The 20694-nt window shown below is 37.6% G+C and overlaps 1 protein-coding gene across 11 annotated transcripts in view; it reads left to right on the top strand.

Moving 5' to 3' along the window:
- PATJ (PATJ crumbs cell polarity complex component) overlaps positions 1 to 20694 on the top strand; it is a 435722-nt gene that overhangs the window by 162934 nt on the left and 252094 nt on the right. For all 11 annotated transcript variants that reach the window (XM_071217421.1, XM_071217419.1, XM_012519032.3 and 8 more), the window contains 3 exons: positions 2108 to 2282; positions 11945 to 12016; positions 14210 to 14387. In XM_071217421.1, coding sequence (XP_071073522.1) covers positions 2108 to 2282; positions 11945 to 12016; positions 14210 to 14387 — 425 coding nt within the window. The remainder of the gene's footprint in view (positions 1 to 2107; positions 2283 to 11944; positions 12017 to 14209; positions 14388 to 20694) is intronic.

The following is a 20694-nucleotide window of genomic DNA, read 5'->3' as shown; positions in this document are numbered from 1 at the left end:
TTAAAAAATTAAGTGTGAAGCTATGCTGTTTAGACCCAAAACCCAACTGCCCACCCATAAGATAGGAGGGATACTATCTGAGTTCACTTTTCTATAGGTAGAGTTCTCTGGTGAGGTGAAAGTAACAAATAAGGCTCACGGTTAGAGTTTGTCCTCCCTTTCAAAGCTCAACTAGTTCTGGGTTCCTTTCTTTTGCTTGGCATATTACTGAGCAGTCATGCCTTTTGTAGTGGCAAGTCAAAATACTGGTTAAATTCTATCGTTTTCATGTCAAGTCTCTTCCAACTCATGGTCATACCTTTACCCAGAAAATCTCTCCTGGCAGATTTTTATGGGACTGCTTTCCTAACTGCATGCAGGTCTCTGCTTGGTGTCATCTTGCCACGGATGCCCTCTTTGACTTTCATTTTTGTGCACTGGGGTATCACTAATGCCTCCAATCACTCCTTGCAAGTAGGGACAGCTGGTGAGTGAATTTGTGAAAGTATGAATGAAGAACATCCAAATTAATGTTAGATAAGCTTGAAGGTAGTTTTGTAGCTTTGGCTTCCTCTCGCATTGGCCACAAAATCTTACTTCAGGTATTGTGTCTTCTCACATTTGTTTGAAGGGAAATTTTTTTTAAAGTATAAGTGCTACAATAGACTTTTTTATTTTTACATTTTTTAGCTTAGGTTCTGTCAGGCACTTTTAAAAATCCACAAAAAGTATATAATCAAAATTAGTTATCCACAATCTTGATAAAAGTATATATTTTATTTCTTATCATTTTATTTATTTATTGTTACCCAACCATGTATTGTATCATCCTGTACATCTTTGATCTTTTAGTTACATAAGTTATACTTTTTAAAATTTCTTTATTCCAAGAACATAGTTTTCAGAGTAACAAGAAGTTCATTGAAGGGAAAAATTGTTTTTCCCCAATTTACAGTTCTTGTGAAGCTTCCCATGGACCAACAAAAGAAGACTCCTGAGCTAAAGCAGCAAGTCCAGGGTCCTCGTCACAAAACTCCCCGCAGTTGGGCCCTCCTGGATCTCTCCTTTGCCTGTCTTGTGCTTTACTTTCCACTAAGCTGTGTATACTAAATTTTTCCAACCACGCTTTTTTTACTCACTGGGTAAAATTTTAACAATATGGTTGATAGTATCTTTTCTCTTCAACTTAAAGATTGATGTGAGAATTAAAAGAGGTTACAAATATAAAATAATTCTGAAACTTATGTACAAAATTGTTTTTGAAAAGTGTTTGTTTTTGGATATTTGTTGTTCCATGGAATTATATATATATATATATATATATTTTTTTTTTAAAGATTTATTTATTTATTTTTTCTCACCCCTTTCCCCCTCCGCCCCAGTTGTCTGTTTTCTGTGTCTATTTGCTGCGTGTTCATTGTCCCCTTCTGTTGTTGTCAGCGGCACGGAAATCTGTGTTTCTTTTGGTTGCATCATCTTGTTGTGTCAGCTCTCCATGTGTGCAGTGCCATTCCTGGGCAGGCTGCACTTTCTTTCGCGCTGGGCAGCTCTCCTTATGGGGCGCACTCCTTGTGCGTGGGGCTCCCCAGCACGGGAACAGCCCTGCATGGCACTGCATTCCTTGCACGCATCAGCACCGTGCATGGGCCAGCTCCACATGGGTCAAGGAGGCCCAGGGTTTGAACCATGGACCTCCTATGTGGTAGACGGACGCCCTAACCACTGGGCCAAGCCCGCTTCCCTGGAATTATATTTTGAAATTAGTGAAATTCTAGAGTGCCTTTAGTTGGGACAGCCATTTTTGATAAAGGAAAATTTGTAATTTGATTAGGATACCAATATAAAGAGGATTCTTTTGATAAAATATTCATATTGCTAAACTTTCTTTTCATTGAGACAGTACTTAAAATTGCAATCTTCTTCTACCAAGGACTCACTACAACCCTTCCTTATTTTATTTTTCACCATAGTACTTATCACCATCTGACACGTTAAATATTTAACTTATTTACTTTAATATTATCAGTCTCCCACCAGGAAGCATAGCAGATGCCCATAACTATTTGCTGGATAAGTGAAAGGTGAATGAAGGCATCTTGTGTTCACTATCACTTGGTTTGCTCTTCAGGCATGATGGTTCTGGATGATGTCCAAGATCCTAGCTTGCTTGTTGACCTTCCTGCTGTGGCTCAAAGAAGAGATCCAGAAGATCTGCCTTTGTACCAACTTCCCAGAACCCGAATTTGTTCAAAACCCTCAACATACACAGGAATGTTATCCTCCAGATATGCCACTGATGCATGGTATGGTATACTTTCTCTTTGTTTTCACATAAAAAAATAGTTTCTTTTCCCATCTATGAAAAAATATGCATGATTATGGTGGAACATTTGGAAAATATAGGAAAAAAACTATGATTAAAATCTATTATATTAGACATTTACTATTAGAATTTCACAAACTTAGAATTGTACTGTATACAAAATTTTGTGTTCTCACAGGTGTGTGCAAAATGGTTTACATAGATATTTACTTAGAGAATTGGAGACTAAGAGTTTATATTAACAAATGCAAGGAGCATTTGAGAACAAATAAGGACAGGATGGATTTGAGAGTAAAAAGAATCTGTAGGAATTGGGGACTGATTAGGTGTTAGGAGTGAGAGACTAGTTGAAGATGACTCATGTTTCTGATTTGGGAAACTAGCTGGATAAGGGGAGCATTAATTCTTCAGTATGAGATTATAGAAATATGGCAGTTAAACAGGTTGGGAGGGAACATAATGAGTTGGGATATGTTGAGCATTGAAGTATTCATAGGACAACAAAGTAAAGTGGAGTCAGATACATGGATCTGGATATTAGTATCAAAGTCTGTGTATAAATGCAGGCAAGAGAAAGTACAGGTGGAAATCCTGGGTTTGAATGCAGTCAAACAATAAGAAGAGCATAGGACCATAACTGGAATCCTACGAAGCAATTGTGGAGGAAGAAAAGAATGGAGGTAGAATGAACAAAAGGTAGTAGGAAATTGTGAACTAGAGATTGATTTAGAAACCAAGGGAAGAGAGCATTTCAACAAAAGAATCTTGATAGACTATGTCACATGCTACAGAGAAGTCAAAGACAGATAAGAACAGAAATGTTTTCACTGCTTGGCTATATGGATGCCCTGGGTAAGCATAGAGCAGTTGCAGTGGAGTAGAAATCAGAGAGTAGTAGGTTGAGAATTGAATAGATGGTCAGAAAATGGTCATAGAAAGCTCAGATTAGTGTTTTATGTGCTTAGAGAATCCTGGTTACGAAAAGAGACAGAGAGATTACATGCTACCTAGATAATTGGAAGGTATTATTAGATTGAGAGAAGAGGAGATATATATATATATATAATCTACACATACACATTCTCTTTCTCTCATACACACACACGAGAAGGAAAATCGAGAGGATTTTATTTGCTTATGAGAAATATCCAGTAAAGAAATATGTAAATGCTAGAAAGTGGGTGATTAAACGTAGTTCCTGGAGATGGTGGAGGGAGAGGATACTACACACCTACAGATATTAGCCTTTGATAGTTTGATAGGAAGAAACTCACCTTTTCCACTGAAACAGGTGACAGGAAGAAAAAGGATACGGATACTTTTTGTGGTTTGGACTTATTTTCCAAAGACCTGCGTTTTATTTTTTCTTTGATTTAGGGGAAAGATCATTTGCTAACAATGATGGGGTGCTTGTAAAGTAGGATCAAGAGAAGTGTCAGAGTAGAGATTTGCTTTTGAGACAAGGGTAGAAGAGAAATGGCCAAGTGGTAGGAAGGAGTTTAGAAAAATATTGACCACCTTTTTCCAGCTGTCCAGGGAGTACAAGAATAAGCATCACCCACTTGAGCGTGATGTCTTTGGCAGAGAGCCAGAAGCTATTACAGAGAAGATTGAGAGAAATTCTATGAAGAGATTAGGGCATGGAGTAGTTTGTTTACTATTCGAAGAAATTCCATGAAGTGTGATGGAAAGTTTGGCAAGGCAGACCTTTGGGTGAGGTATGGAAGGAGAAGCGCATCTGAAGAAAAAACCAGAGTAGTGACACATTCACTGTGAGGGAGTAGGGACTAGAGGTGAACAAAGGGGTTGGCAGTGTTTGCAAAATACAACTGGGATGAAAGAGGGGATGGGATTAATTGACCTGTTTTTGTTATAGTCTTAGTCCAAGAATGATTTTGTATTGACATATGGGGTGCCCTAGACTTGGATGATTATACTTTTTTTCTGCAACCCATGACCTTTACTAAGGTCATAGAGTTTTGGATAGAAACTTCATTAAAAGTTGTTATCTACATGCAACAAATGGACACAGAGAACAGACGGGGGGGGGGGGCGGCAGGGGGGAGGAGGGGAAAGAGAAAAAAAAAGTTGTTGTCTGTGCTTCTGCTTAGCTCATCTATGAGTAGAAAGACCCAGAAAGGCCAATCTCCTTGGAACAATCTATTGGCTTTTTTGCTCAGCAAAGCCCAGGCTAGTGTGTAAAGAGGAGGTTTCGGGAGTCCTGGAGTCCTGGTGTGAGACATCCATGCTCACAGATAATTCCCGGCCTGCCAATGCAGCCCCAAGGGCAACATTTGGTCTTAAATAAGCAATGTGTTTGTTTACTTAGGAGAGATGCCTAGAAGTGGAAGTACTGAAAGAGTGAAGAACGTGTTTTATGACTTTTTTAGTCAAATTACTTTCCAAATGAGACACCTTCATTTTTTACATTTCTCTTGTGCTTAGTGAAAATAAGTTGAATCTGGCAGATGAGTTCAAAATGGGCTGTTTCTCTAAAGTTATAGAATTGTAACTATAGAATTGGGAAGAGTCTAGACAAATTTCTAAGCTCACCCTTCCTTCCTGGTGTAGAAGAGGAGATGGAACATCAGTTGTTCCTACTCAGTTTTCCCAGCATCAGCAAGGAAAGCTATGTGTTACTCTTATTCCATTGCTTTTTTCTCCTAAAGTAAGTACTTTGATAAGCTGTTTTCTTAGGCAGCATAGGCATTTAAGGACTCCAGCCTAACCTTTGTCTTGAGAGATCAGTCTTGCATTTGAAAGTTGTTTTTTTGGCTTGCTCGCTGAGATTTAGGATATGTTTAAGTTTCAGTCCGTTCCAGAAGAGTTCCTGTAAATCACATTCCCCATTTTAATCAATTCAGGCTAAGCCCCATGGAGTTAGGTTCATAGGTGAACATTTATTGCCTCTCAAGTGCCTCCCTGAGTAATGGCATAGATTGTTTTGGAAGATAGTCTTTCAAATCATCCATGTAGTGCTTAATGGTAATTTAGAATTTCTCTTTTGTGTTAATTTTTCTGTAGTACCCAGCAGAGCTATATATACAGGCATACCTCAGAGATATTGCAGATCCAATTCTAGACTATCACCATATAGCAAATATTGCAGTAAAGCGAGTTAGCCAAACTTCTTGATTTCCCAGAGCATATAAAGGTTGTGTTTACATTGTACTGTAGTGTATTCACTGTGCCATAGCATTATGTCTAAAAAAAAAAATGTACATACCCTAATTAGAAAATATCTTTATTGCTAATAAATGCAGACCATCATCTGAGCCTTCAGCAAGTCATGATCTTTATGCAGGTGGAGGGTCTCACCTTCGCGTTGATGGCTGCTGACTGATCAGGGCAGTGGCTGCTGAAAGCTGGAGTAGCTATGGCAAATTCCTAAAATAAGACAACAATGAAGTTTGCCACAGTGATGGACTTTTCCTTTCACAAAAGATTTCTCTGTAGCATGTAATGCTGTTTGAAAGCATTTTACCCACAGTGGAACCTCTTTCAAAATTGGAGTCAGCCTTCTCAAACTCTGCACTGCACTGATTTTATCAGCTAATTTGATGTAATACTCTAAATCCTTTGCCGTCATTTTAGCAATGTTAACAGCATCTTCAATAGGAGTGGATTCTACATCAAGAAATCACCTTTTTTGCTTATCCATAACCAATTCCTCGTTTGTTCAAGTTTTATCACGAGGTAGCAGCAGTTCAGTCACATCTTCAGGCTCTACCTCTTAGTTTGCCAAAGGCTGCCAATACAAAAATACCAGAAATCAATTGGCTTTTATAAAGGGGATTTAGTTGAAATAAAACTAACAGTTCTGAATCTATGAAAATGTCCAAATCAAAGTGTCATCAGAGATGCTTTTTCAGCAAAGGTCAGCTGCTCGCAGATCCTGGAGTCCTGCCACTTGGCGAGGCAAGATGGTGGATCTGCTTCATGCCTATATTTCTGCAAGTTAAGTAAAATGCATATAAAGTGCTAAATATAATGTCCTGTACATAGTAAACGTTTAATTAAAAAATTGGCAGTGATAGTGCTGGCACTGATAGTGACAAGTTTATGGGCCCTGAGGTATACCCAAGATATATTGATTGTTGCTGAGCAGATCAACACACTCAAGAAGATTGTAGATTTTTTAAAAAGACTTTTTTGAAAAAAGTAGTAAAATAGAATCAAATCACACAAAGAAAAACAAGGTGCACAGGCTAATGATGAACTTGAGATGAAAGACTTATATTTAAAATGGGATAAACTTACGTGGTAGGTATAATAGAATGTAAATGCAAAGAAATGCCTTCAGGTATTGAATACTTTATTAGGAAGTGAAATAAGAGACTAAACAACAGCTGGGGAAAGCATCATGGCTTAATGTAAAACCCATGGTCATGGAGGTCCACAGTTCCTGGTTTAAACCCTGTCTTCTCTATTTACTAACCATGTGACCTTGGAAAGCTACTTAGTTTCTTTGAACCTCATTTTCCTAATACTTGAAATGGGGTTAATAACCTCCCATGTTTGTTGCAAGTACTGTATGGGTTAGATGTTATATTTTGATCTCCCAACATAGTGCCTGGCATTTAGTGCCTTATAATATATGGTGAATATCTATAGTTTCACCTTTGAGTTAAACTGCCAAAAATCATGTGTAAATTTAGGACGTTTGTAGGAGGACTACTCTGGAATGTTTGAATTAGGAGGAAGAAGATACAGTTTCCAGGAAGATTATGGCCCCAGGTATGTGACAGTTTCCACTTTTCGTCTGTAGTATGTACTGTGAAAAATTAGGACAAGAAGAAATACAAGGATCATTACACTAATGCTTTTGAAAATATAATTAGATCTTTGATTACTTATATAAGCTCTGTAGAAGGGCAAATGGGAAATGTCTCCTTAAAGGCCAGAGTTTGAATATTTATGTGCAAATGATATAGCCAGAAATATGAAAGCATCTCAAACCAGTACCAACAAAATAGGTGATGGATCTGCCTGCTGGGTGAGGCCCTTTCTCCTTCTTTCTCTTTATTTTCTGTGTCCTGCCTTTCTGACATATGACCTGTTAATCTCCTGAAAGGAAATTCTATTTGAAAGGTAACTTAATCGCATCATCTTCTTTTTCAAAGTTGACCTGAGGAAGCAATTTACCCTTTATGGGCTGAATTTTTGTTTCTTAGCACAATTCTTTAACACAAGTGTTATACCTCGATTTTATTGAGGTATAATTTATGTATAACAAAATGCACAAGTTTTAAAGTACAGTTTGCTTAGATTTGTTAAGTCTATATTTTTGTGATGCCAGTATCTAAATCAAGATATTGAACATTTCCATCACCTCCAAAAATTCCATTATCCATCTTCGCAGGTCTTGCCTCAGGCAACCAGTAATATCTGATTTCTCACACTTAAATTGTTTTTCTTGTTCTAGAACTTATATAAATGGAATCATTCAGCATGTATTCTTTTGTATATGGCTTCATTCGGTATATCTGAGTCAATCTAAACTCTAATGTAGGAGAATGTCTAATTTTCATGTGCACTGGTGTCAGGTAATAATTTGCTTTGCAATTTCAATATCATAGTGTATGTCTATGCAAGTAAACCAATGAGTTTGGAAAATACTAGCCCCATTTTCCCTGGTTCCTGAATGCTTACACTCTCTGTGTATCTGACACAGTCATAGACAATTGCTGTATAGAATCTATTTTTAAGGAAGAAAAAGAAATCTTGAGGTAATTTAGTCACAAGTGGAGCCCTTTCTGCATCTGTCATTTTTAAGGTGCTAAGTTTACTTGACTCTTGTATGGCTTAGTGTATAAAAATTATGTTTGGGGGGGGAAATGTACTACTGAATCTTGGCTGTGTTGATTTATTTTTGTATGATTTTGAAAAATTTATTGACAAAGAGATTATATACCATGGTTACATCTTACTATTAATATCTACTTGTTCACTAATGGAATACTCCATCTTCCCTCTCAAAGCTGTAGAAAATAACTTTGGGCCTTTGTTTTAAAGGCCTGAAATAAAAAGTATTGTTTCCATTGGATGCTTAATTCCTTTGGGGAGAAATTGGTTATAAAACTCTGGTTGAATGTACAAGGCAAAAGTTTGGTTATTTTAAGGTTTGAAATTCTAAATCAATCTATCAGTCATGTTTAATCATATAAAATTTGAGGTTAGAAATCCCTTGTTAAAGTTTCAAATACATTTGTGGAAATTTACATCTTAGTATGTATACTGATAGGATTTTACTTCCTTGGCTAATGTTAATTTAGGCTACAAGGTATGCCGTCATTAATATAAGGTGACTACATTAGCTTGTGTAGCTTCTCCTCTCCTATGACTGTATTTCCAAAACTAATCACACTATCTGGGTGAGCTTTAGTAAGTGTTTGGGTATGAATAATCTTAAATCAGCAATTCTCTTCAAAGAGAATAAGCTGTTTATTATACACTCTATCAGAGAAACTAAAGTTTTCCATATTCTAGACAGAGTGGATTTTCCCCCCTTCTTTTATGTTGTATGCAGGAGCCTGCAGGTTAGGAAATTTTTAGTTTTCATTTTTTAAAATAGAAAAAGAAAATAACCCATACTAATGTTAAAGCTTGGTTTTCCTTCTATTTTAGTTTTTTAATTGAATAATTTATTATCTAGAATGATAGAATGTATGTACCATAATAAAGACTTCTGCCTTTTCTTTAATGCTTTGAATTTCCTGCATCATGATTTGGAGTGCAGGAAAGTGGGAAATAAGAGGCGGAAGTCTTCAATGTTGATTTGGTTTTCAGTTTTCAATCATGCGTCAATTAATATTTATCTAAAGAACTTTAAAGTTTGGTGTAGCATGAAGCTATTTCTTGCAGTAATGTCACTATTCCAGAAAACAGGATATAATCCAAGTTACCAATATACTGGGATAGCAGATAAATTATATCAATACCATGGACTAAGATGCTATAAAGTTATGAAGAGTATGATGATATGTGGAAAAGTTTTTATATAATTTCAAATGAAAAAAATTTTAAAGGAAATGAATATTGGCTAAGACTCAGTTAAATGCTGGTCACGTATCATTTATTCTTCATTTTCAATATGTGGAATAATTAAAACATGAAAGTTTATGCTATGATTACATCTATCCAATGAATATACAAATACAAAAAGGATAACATGATAGAATAAAGTGAAAGCAGTTCACTTAAATTGATAGAATCAGGATGTATAATTTAGGGACTGCATTCAGTTTCTCATAAAGAACTGAGTACCATGCGACTTAAGCAAATAAGTGCTTAATTTTTCTTGTGCAAAAAGTCTTGAGGAAGGTAGTCTCGGGATGGTGTGATGTTGCCATTATTGGGGTCCTAGACACCTTCTTCCTTTCTGCTCTGCTATCCTTAGTTTGTGGCTTTAGTCCTCATGGTTTCTTCATGATTTTAGGATGGATGCTTAACCACCAAAATCACCTCTGCATTCTAGGCAAGAAGGGGAAGGCATAGAGCAAAAAAGCTTGTGCCTGATGATACTTCTGATGGATTTTCCTGGAAACGTCATGCAGGAACTCTTGCTTCCATATCACTGATCAGAACTGTGGCAAAAAGTCACCATTAGCAGAAGGGAAGTCCAGAAAATGTATTTTTAAGCTGGGCACAGTGCTACCTGGAATGAAAAAGGGGTTATGTTGGTAAGAAAGAAGGAGAGAAAGGATATAAGATGAGTAACCAGCAAGTCTGCCAAATCGTTTTTCTCTGAATGCTGTGAGGTTTTTAATCATAAAATTAGACTGGCTAAGATAATAAAGCCATCTGGAAATGAATGAAATGTTAATGATCCCTGATGATCCTGATTTCTTAGCTGATTTTTGGATTGCCTAGATCCTGTCAGGTTTTCTGCTTTTCACATGGGCTATTATATCAATGGACTGTTCTATTCCAGAAAGTATGTACAGTGACAAAAAGAAGACGTTTTGCTGTTTTTAAAGAACTTACTTGAGTAATCAGAGAAAATGGAGCAAAGAAACTCGTGCTGGAAAAAAGTTTTGGCTACATGTGGAGAAGGGGATTTTATAGTATGTCCTAGCTGTTTCTAAGCCTCACTTCCTAATTTGTATAATATAATATGACTAGCTGTGCTTACTTTATAGGGTTGTTTTTTTTTTGTTTTGTTTTTTGTAAAAATGAAATGGAAGAGGTAGCACCTGCATTTTTATTCAAAGTGATATAATTTATAATATAAAAACTATTATTTTATTTGATGGTCTAATAATGATGCAGGTTAGACTTGAGTTTAGAACTTCTCATTCCTATTCGAGATGGTATATACTGAAGTCTCTATTTTAACAAATGGCACCACTCTTATAACTAACTACTCTATAATTCAACATTTTATATTATACAGTTAAGCACTTCCATGCTAACATAATTTGATGTGTGAAAATATAGTATATACTATATGAGTATCAGATAAGGTAATGTAAGTAAAAGCTCTGTAAATAACTAAACAAAGTATTCATTGCATATAAATTATAGGAGAATTATTTGGGATAAGAGTGACAGAAAAATCCGGAAAAGGCATTTTTATAGAGTGTTTAGCCCTTTTTTTCCAGTTTTGTTGGTATATAATAGACTGTTCTCTTGGCTGGACAATCAATAGCAAGTTTTAAGTAATATATTTTATAATATTTTATATATTGATAGAGAAATGTAAAATTGTACAAATCAAATACAAAGTTTTCTAAAATGGCATAGTATCATCAATAAAAGTGTTTAATGATTCTATGATTCTATGGTGCCAAGTAGGTATTTGTTGGATTGACTGTTAAAGCAATATATTTTAGCTTTGTATGTACTGTTAACTATTTTTTAAGTATATTTATTATTTATTTTTAAAAGATACTTAGATTACATAAAATGTTACATGAGGGAAATGGATGTGCCTCAACCAGTTGGGCTCCCATCTACCATACAGGAGGTCCAGGGTTTCCTGGGAGGGCAAGCTGGCCCACAAGGAGTGCCAGCCCACATGGGAATATGACCCTGTGCAGGACTGCCTCCCTGCGTGGGAATGCCGCCCCACAAAGGAAAGCCATCCTGCGTCGGAATGCCGGCCAACGCAAAGAGCTGGCAAAGCAAGATGACGCAACACGAGACACAGAGGAGAGAAAATAATAAGACGTAGCAGAACAGGGAGCCGAGGTGGCGCAAGAGAGTAGTTGCCTCTCTCCCACTCTGGAGGGTCCCAGGATCAGTTCCTGGAGCCATATAATGAGAATACAAGAAGACACAGAAGAACACACATAGAATGGATACAGAAAGCAGACAATGGGGGGAAAGGTGGGAGGGGGGAGAAATAAATAAAAATAAAACCTTAAAAAAAAGTTATGTGAAAAAATGTTAGGGATTCCCATGTGCCCCATTCCTCACACCTCCCACCCTCCCCCATATTAACAACTTCTTTAATTAGTGTGGTACATACATTGCAATTGACACAGTTAATTATTGATATAAATATTTTAAAAATTAAAAATTAAGAACTCTTTAGCTATATATTGATTTATAATTTTAAAACTTTCCAAAAACCTTTAAAATAGAATGACATGAATTGTGGTTTTTTGTTTTGTTTTGTTATTTTCCCTCCCTCTGCAGTGAATTGCCTGAGAGAGAAGAGGGTGAAGGAGAAGAAACGCCAAACTTCAGCCACTGGGGTCCACCAAGAATGTATGTTGGTTTCTCAATAGGACAACACAACCAATTCATCTTTCCTTTAACTTAACAGAGTATTATTCAGTCACAGTCTAGTGATTGGAAAATTGTGATCATTCCCATGTAGGCTGGCCTGTATTTTAGTTTAATTTTGTTTTCTCTATAACTATATAGATACAGATATACGTTTTTCTTGTCTTGGAAAATCTTTTTCATATTTTTTCAGAGAATAATCCATTTATAAACAGTTTATAAATGACCGTCTATGATAATAGCTAATGTATAGTTGGTCATTAAGCAAGTCAGGTAAGACTGACATGAAAGCAGTAAAGCTTTTATTTTTATTTATTTATTTTTTTAAAATATTCAATAGTAGTTGAGGCTTCAATCATATATCAGTTTATCTCTACCTTCTTCTCCTGTGTTAGTCTGAATTGTACCTTTTTTTATACTGAATTTTTTTTTAAGATTTATTTTTTATTTATTTCTCTCCTCTTCCTCCCCAACCCCCCAGGCCTCTGTGTTATCTGCTCTTTGTGTCCATTCCCTGTGTGTTCTTCTGTGTCTGCTTGCATTCTTGTCAGTGGCACCAAGAATCTGTGTCTCTTTTTGTCACGTCATCTTGTCACGTCATCTTGCTGCATCAGCTCTCCGTGTGTGTGGCGCCACTCCTGGGTGGGCTGTGCTTTCTTCGCGCGGGGCAGCTCTACTTGCAGGATGCCCTCCTTGCGCATGGGGCTCCCCTACGTGGGGGACACCACTGTGTGGCATGGCACTCCTTGCGCGCATCAGCACTGCGTGTAGGCTAGCTCACCACATGGGTCAGGAGGCCCTGGGTTTGAACCCTGGACCTCCCATATTGTAGGTGGATGCTCTATCAGTTGAGCTAAATCCGCTCCCCTGAATTGTGCCTTGTCTGAACTTAAAAGACTGTTTGGGACCCATCTTCCCTTGTTAGATTGTTGTAGCTTTAAGTACTTGTCAGGGCTGTGCTTTCTTAAACATTATAAAAATCTTCCTTCCTGTTACTCTCTTTACTCTTTATGCATTATTAATTCCACCACCCCTGCCCAACCTGCCTATTTTTTCTCTTGTAGTTTAAATCTTGAAATTTTATCTTAAAAACCCTTTGGACTTGTTTTCTGAGTTTCTTCTTTATTTGAGTTAATTATTGGCTGTGTGTGCAGTTTAAACAAAATGTATAAAATTTGAAGGAGCAAGTCTTGCAATACTTTCTTTTCAAAAATGACATGGAGGGAAACCGACTTTGGCCCAGTGGTTAGGGCGTCGGTCTACCACATGGGAGGTCCGCGGTTCAAGCCCCGGGCCTCCTTGACCCGTGTGGAGCTGGCCCATGCACAGTGCTGATGCGCGCAAGGAGTGCCGTGCTACACAGGGGTGTCCCTGCGTAGGGGAGCCCCACGCGCAAGGAGTGCACCCATCAGGAGAGCCGCCCAGTGCGAAGGAGGGAGCAGCCTGCCGAGGAATGGCGCCGCCCACACTTCCCGTGCCGCTGATGACAACAGAAGCGGACAAAGAAACAAGACGCAGCAAAAAGACACAGAAAACAGACAACCAGGGGAGGGGAGGGGAGGGGAGGGGAATTAAATAAATGAAAATAAATCTTAACAAAAAAAAATGACATGGAGAAAAAATCTTCTAGCCTTAGGTACAGAAAAATATTTTCTCTGCTTAAGGAATCATTGAGTTAAACCTACTTACTTGACTGGCCAAGCAGCTTGAGCAATCAGCCTCTCGGCAAATTTATTTTATTTTGAAAGTGTGTGCTTTTTGCCAAAGTGATAGATGTCACGTTCTTTATTTTTCATCCATTTATTATTTCCTTAATCCATTTTTCGCTAATGTTATGATGGAACATTGAAATGGACTAATCACAGAAAATATACTGTGGTAGGAGGTGGGAACAATGAGGTTTAGCTAAGTCATCTCTGAATATTAAGAGTTATATTTATTATTTTAGATATGTTGTTTTCAAAATTTAAACTTTTACATGCCATGAATTATTGATAGCATCTTCTTATTTTAGCAATAGGCACAATTTACATGACATTTGTAAAAAATGTATTTATAAAATATATTTATGTAAACTGATTCTCAAGGATATAATACAAATTGAATTCTTAAAGTGACCATCCAACAAATAAATGAACTTGTTCATGAATGAATTTTGCTTTTTCCTTTTTGCAGTGTTGAGATTTTTAGAGAACCCAGTGTATCTCTTGGTATCAGTATTGTTGGTGGACAAACTGTTATAAAACGCCTGAAGAATGGAGAGGAGCTGAAAGGTATATTTATCAAACAAGTTTTAGAAGACAGTCCAGCAGGAAAAACAAAAGCTCTTAAAACCGGAGATAAAATACTTGAGGTAAATGATGTTAAACTACTGTTTCTGTTTGAAGCACACCATCTGACAGTAAAATAATCAATTAACCTGAAGTCCTTTTTTTCATTGTGTTGGGGTGTATGTGAGTACAACGGGTGTGTTTTATTTAGATGCCTTACTTTGTACATTAGATGCACAATTGTATGAGTTTCTCAAGTTGGGAAGACAGCAAATAAAACAATAAAACAAAAAACCTTAGTTGACCCACAAACAGTTTAACTAAGGGTCCTATACAGATTGAGGCAGATGGTGGGCATCACACTTTCCCTATGGTCTCTAAAAAGCTCTTAATTTTATAATTATGTGTCCTTGGGATATCTGTGCTACACAGAGTAAGGAGTTGACCCAGGAAGTAAAAAATGCCACTGGGGGTGGTGCATATCTTTGGTTCATATGTGTTACTTTGTGGAAGCAGAGTTTTAAAGGTACATCAAAGCACTGAGGATGCTCTGAGGTCTGAATCTGATACATCTTTGCATTGAGTTTATCAGGTGACACCATATTGAATATCTTCATTCCTAGCATCTGCTTGTTCTTTTTTTTTTTTTTAAAGATTTATTTTTATTTATTTAATTCCCCTCCCCTCCCCCAGTTGTCTATTTTCTGTGTCTTTTTGCTGCGTCTTGTTTCTTTGTCCGCTTCTGTTGTCGTCAGCGGCACGGGAAGTGTGGGCGGCGCCATTCCTCGGCAGGCTGCTCCCTCCTTCGCGCTGGGCGGCTCTCCTTACGGGTGCACTCCTTGCGCGTGGGGCTCCCCTACGCGGGGGACACCCCTGTGTAGCACCGCACTCCTTGCGCGCATCAGCACTGCGCACGGGCCAGCTCCACACGGGTCAAGGAGGCCCGGGGCTTGAACCGCGGACCTCCCATGTGGTAGACGGACGCCCTAACCACTGGGCCAAAGTCCGTTTCCCTGCTTGTTCTTGATTTATGCTTTATTATGCTAACCGTCATCTGTGGTGTTTCAGCTCTGTTTGAGTAAAGAGCCCTGGAGGAGCTGGGTTGGAGTCTAACCACTGTCCTTTTTATTTTCTATTTGTTCTTAGAAAAATTATTAAACCCACCTTATTCTTCTTTTCAAGTAAAATGGGAATAAGAATTTAAAACTTATAGTAAAAATACATAAAGATAATGAAAAGACAAGCCACAGATGGGAGAAAATATTTGCAAAGCATATATCTGACAAAGGACTTATATCTAAAGTATACAACAAACTCTTAAAAACTCAGTAAGAAAACAACCCAATTTAAAAATAAGCAAAAGATATGAACTGACTCATTATCAAAGAGGATGTAGAGATGGCAAATAAACATTTGAAAAGATGTTCAACATCATATTAGGAAATTGCAAATCAAAACAGCAAAGAGATACCACTACACACCTATTAGAATGGCTAAAATCTAAAACGGTGACCTCAACAAATGCTGACAAGAACGTGGACAACAGAAACTCTTATTCTTTGCTGGTGGGAATGCAAAATGGTACAGACATTTTGGAAGACAGTTTACAAAGCTAAACAGATTTACCATATGTTCTAGCAATTGCCATCCTAGGTATTTACCCAAAGGAGTTGAAAATTTATGGCCATGTATAAACCTGCACACAAATGTTTATAGAAGCTTCATTCATAATTACTTAAAATTGGAAGCAACCAAAATGTCCTTCAATAAGTGAATGATTAGATAAACTGAGGCACATCCATATAATAGAATATTATTCTGTGATGAAAAGAAATGACCTATCAAGTGACAAAAAGACATGAAGGAACCTTAAATGTATATTGCTAAATGAAAGAAAGCCAGTCTGAAAAGACTACATACTATATGATTCTAACTATTTGACATTCTGGAAAAGGCAAAACTTTCAGTAAAAAGATCAGTGGTTGCCATGGGGTTAGGGGAGATGGTAGGGGTGATGACTGGGTGGAGGTCAGGGCATTTTTAGGGAAAGGGAACTTTTCTGTATGATACCATAATGGTGGAAACATGACATTACACATTTGTCAAAACTCGCAGACATGTACAACTTAAACTATAGACTTTACTTACTAATTATGTATCAATATTAGTTCATCAGTAAGAACAACTGTACCACACTAATGCAAGATATTAATAATAAGGGAAACTTGGGGGCTGGGGTATATGAGAACTCTACTTTTCACACAATTTTTATCTAAACCTAAAACTGCTCTAAAAATAAAGTTATTAAAACAAAGCAAAACAAAAAAATTGAAAGCATGCTCCAGGGTTTAAATCAAAGAATTACATGAAACTCTTGTGTATATTAAACACAAATTTTGGATTATTATATCTGTATTTGTGTGTCAAAAACATTTCACACATAGACAAGTAAAGAGAATAATTTAGGGAAGTGGATGTGGCTCAAGGGATAGGTCTTCTGCCTACCATATGGGAGGACCCAGGTTCAATCCCTGGGGCCTCCCAGTGAAAAAGAAGAAGAGAAAGTGTGCCTACACAGTGAGCCAGTGCCTGCATGGCGAGCCAGTGTCCACGTGGTAAGCTGAGGGCCTAGGTGCGAGAGTGCCCGCATGGTGAGCCAGTGCCCATACAAGTGAGTCATGCAGCAAAATGATGATGCAACGAAAGAGAGATGAAGCGGAAAGTCAAGGTAAAGCACAGCAGAAACCAGGAACTGAAATGGCGCAGCTAACAGGAAACTTCTTTCTACATCAGAGGTCCTCGGGATCAAATCCCAGTGAATCCTAGAGGAGAAAAAATGAGAAGAGGAAGAAGAGAAATAGATACAGAAGATCACACAGCAAATGGATACAGATAACACAAACAGTGGGGGTGGGGGGGATTTAAAAAAAGAGAATATTTCTTGAACAGAGTTATATCAAGTGACTATTTTTTAAATTTATTTTTTTAATTAGGTCAGTAATTTATTCAAGTAGTGAGGGAAGAGAAATGGGAGAAAATAACAGAAAATAACAGAGCAGGGGTCCCAGATAGTGAGGAAGGGGATGAAAAGGGATGAAGAGGGCTGATTTACAAGCTACAATTCCCCATTATAGATTATAAGTCCCTATGTGGCAGAGGAAAAATGGGAAGGCAGCACAAAGAGGGCAGGACAGGTCCGCAGGCAAAAGAGTAAGGCGAGAGAGCCTCAAGTGACTACTTTATATCAGATGCTTTTCTAACTCTGGGAATATGGCAGTGAAGAAAATGACCAAAAATCTCTTCCCTTTTGGTGTTTACATGATAGTGGGGAGACAGACAATAAAATATTGTGTATAGAGTATAAGATTGTAATGTGGCTAGAAAAATGCAGCATGGGAAGATGATAAAAAGTGCCGAGTGGTGGAGATGGTAGTTGGAATTTTAATAAATGGTGACGTTGGAGCAAATACAAAGGGTAAGGGAGTGAGCCATATGGATATATGGGGGAAGAAGTCTCCAGGCAGAGAGGAAGTGCAAAAACTGGGTATGTTTGAGGTATAGCAAGGATTCCAGCATTGCTAAAGTAGACTGAACAAGAGAGCGGGAAGAGGAGATCTGAAAGGGACCACATCACGTGGAGGTTAGGAAGTTTTTACTCTGAATGCAAGAAGAAGGCATTAGAGAATTATGAACATGTAGGTATTTTTTAAAAGGGTTTTTCTATCTTCTGGGGCAGGGGTGGAAGCAGGGACCTTAGATAAGAGCTTATTGCAGTAAATCAGGAGAGAATGGCTTAGAGCAGGATAAAAGCAGTGGAGATGGTGAGACTTGGTCATATTCTGGATATGTTTGGAAGGTAGAACAATAGGACTTACTAACAGATTAGATGCAAAGGAGAAAAGAATCAAAGATAGCTCACAAATGTTTCAGCCTGAGGAATCATGAAGAATTTCCATTTCCTAGATGAAAAAGATTGTGGGAGGAGTAGGTTTTGGGAGACATGTTTTGGGCATGTTAAGTTCAAATGCCTGTTTTGCATCCATATATATGTTAATAGGCAGTTGAATAAACAAATAGAAAGTTCTGTATCCTTACTAATTTTTTTTTTCTTTTCCCTTAGTTTCAGCTAGAGGTATGTTTGTTTCCCACTGTTGTGAATTTGTTATTATTCCTTGTAATGCTGCTAGTAAATTTTGCTTCATGTATTTAATGATTTTGTTTTTAGGTACATGGAACTTCATAATGTCTTCATGGTGGGTTTTTGTTGTTTGTTTTTGTTTTGTTTTTTTTACATTATGTGGTTTTCTTTTTTGTCCCTAAGGAAGTTCAAGTCTACTCAATTTTAAAAATTCAGTGTTATTAATATTAATGTTGTTTAGCTCTTAAACTCAGTTTTATCTGTGTTAATGTTAATCCCAATTTCTTTTGGTTACTATTTGTATGGAATATTATTGTTTTAATTCCTTCAATTTTCACTCTTTTTTATGATTTTGTTCTAGTTGTGTTTTCCCCCAGCTTTTGGCAATCACAAACTTTATTTGCTCTTTGTGATCTCCACCATCAAGGTCCTTATGATTTTTTTTCTTTATTAGAGAAGTTGTGGGTTTACAGAACAATCATGTATACTATACTGGATTCCCATATACCACCAACACCTTGCCTTAGTGTGGAACATCTGGTATGAGTGATGATAGCACATTTTTACAATTGTACTGTTAGCTGAAGTCCATGGTTTAACTTAGAGTTCACTGTTTGTGTACTGTAGTTCCATGGATTTTTTTTAAAAATTTTATTCTATTTGTGTTTTTTGTTTTGTTTTTTTTTGTTTTTTTTAAAGATTTATTTTTATTTCTTTAATTCCCCTCCCCTCCCCCGGTTGTCTATTTTCTGTGTTTTTTTGCTGCGTCTTGTTTCTTTGTCCACTTCTGATGTCGTCAGCGGCACGGGAAGTGTGGGCGGCGCCATTCCTGGGCAGGCTGCTCCCTCCTTCGTGCTGGGCGGCTCTCCTTACAGGTGCACTCCTTGCGCGTGGGGCTCCCCTACACGGGGGACACCTCTGTGTGGCTTGGCATGGCACTCCTTGCGCGCATCAGCACTGCGCATGGGCCAGCTCCACATGGGTCAAGGAGGCCCGGGGCTTGAACCGCGGACCTCCCATGTGGTAGACGGACGCCCTAACCACTGGGCCAAAGTCCGTTTCCCTATTTGTGTTTTTTGTGAGCAGTATACAACTGGATTTTGCTTTTTCATCTAAATTGATATTCTTTATCTACTAAGGAAATAATATTCATTTTTTGATTATTGATCTATTTTAACTTAATATTTTAATTTTTAATCTTTTCATTATTATTTTTAAAGAAGCTTTAGATTGTTACATTGAAAATATAAGAGATTCCCTTATATCTCACCACCTCCCCCTCCCACACTTTCCTCCATTAACAACATCTTTTCATTAGTGAGGTATATTTGTTACAATTGACGGACACATATTGAAGCATTGCTACTAACCATGGTCTACAGTTTACATTATGATTTACACTTTGCACCGCACAATTTTATAGGTTATGACAAAATGTATAATGACCTGTATCCATTGTTGCAAGGTAATTCAGAACAATTCCAATGTCCCAAAAATGCCCCATCTTACACCTATTCTTCCCTCTCCTTCCCCTCAGAACCTCTGGTGACCACTGCCTTTATATCAATGTTGCTAGTTATTCTATTACTAGAATAATAATAAGTCTACTGCAGTCCATAGTTGCAATCCCCTCTTATGTTTGTTCATTCCTGAATCTAGAGGATTTTGGTTCTGATTGAGGAGGGCTTAGATCCCATGGGGCAGGTAGGTAGAACTCTCTTGCTTGCAGTTATATATACTCTGTTTTTTGGAATGAGTGTTGTCCATCATCATCCTTTTGTTAGTTTTCCTGGGTGGGTGATGAATTAGAGGGTTGGTGTTAGCTGCAACTCTGCTGAGATTCAGGGTTCAACTGGCATATGAACAGCTGGAAGATTTAAGTCTCTGGGACACATTTAATGGGTATAGTGTTAATTATAGGTTCAAATAAAAAGGGGCATAAAAACCAAGTGTAGGAAAATTATAAATGAGTCCAATTCTGATTCATTGGGGGGATAAGTTATCTTATATTTCAAAGTAATGCCCACTGGCAGAGTGCTGAAAACCTGGGGTTGTCTGCCCTACTTATAGTGTCCAGCTGTCTCTAGAGCCCTCAGGAGTCCCCTGCTTAAGGCACTGTTTACTGTGACAAACAGTGAGGTCCTACTGAGATGTGCATAAGCATAACCTCTGGAATGATCTTTGACTTACTTTGAAATCTTATAGCCATAAAAACTCATTTGTATTTAATATTTCCCCCTTTTGGTCAAGGT

The sequence above is a fragment of the Dasypus novemcinctus genome, chromosome 9 (assembly GCF_030445035.2).
Source record: "Dasypus novemcinctus isolate mDasNov1 chromosome 9, mDasNov1.1.hap2, whole genome shotgun sequence".
In the NCBI taxonomy this organism is placed as follows: Eukaryota; Metazoa; Chordata; class Mammalia; order Cingulata; family Dasypodidae; genus Dasypus; species Dasypus novemcinctus.
This window is presented reverse-complemented; position numbering and strand designations above follow the sequence as displayed.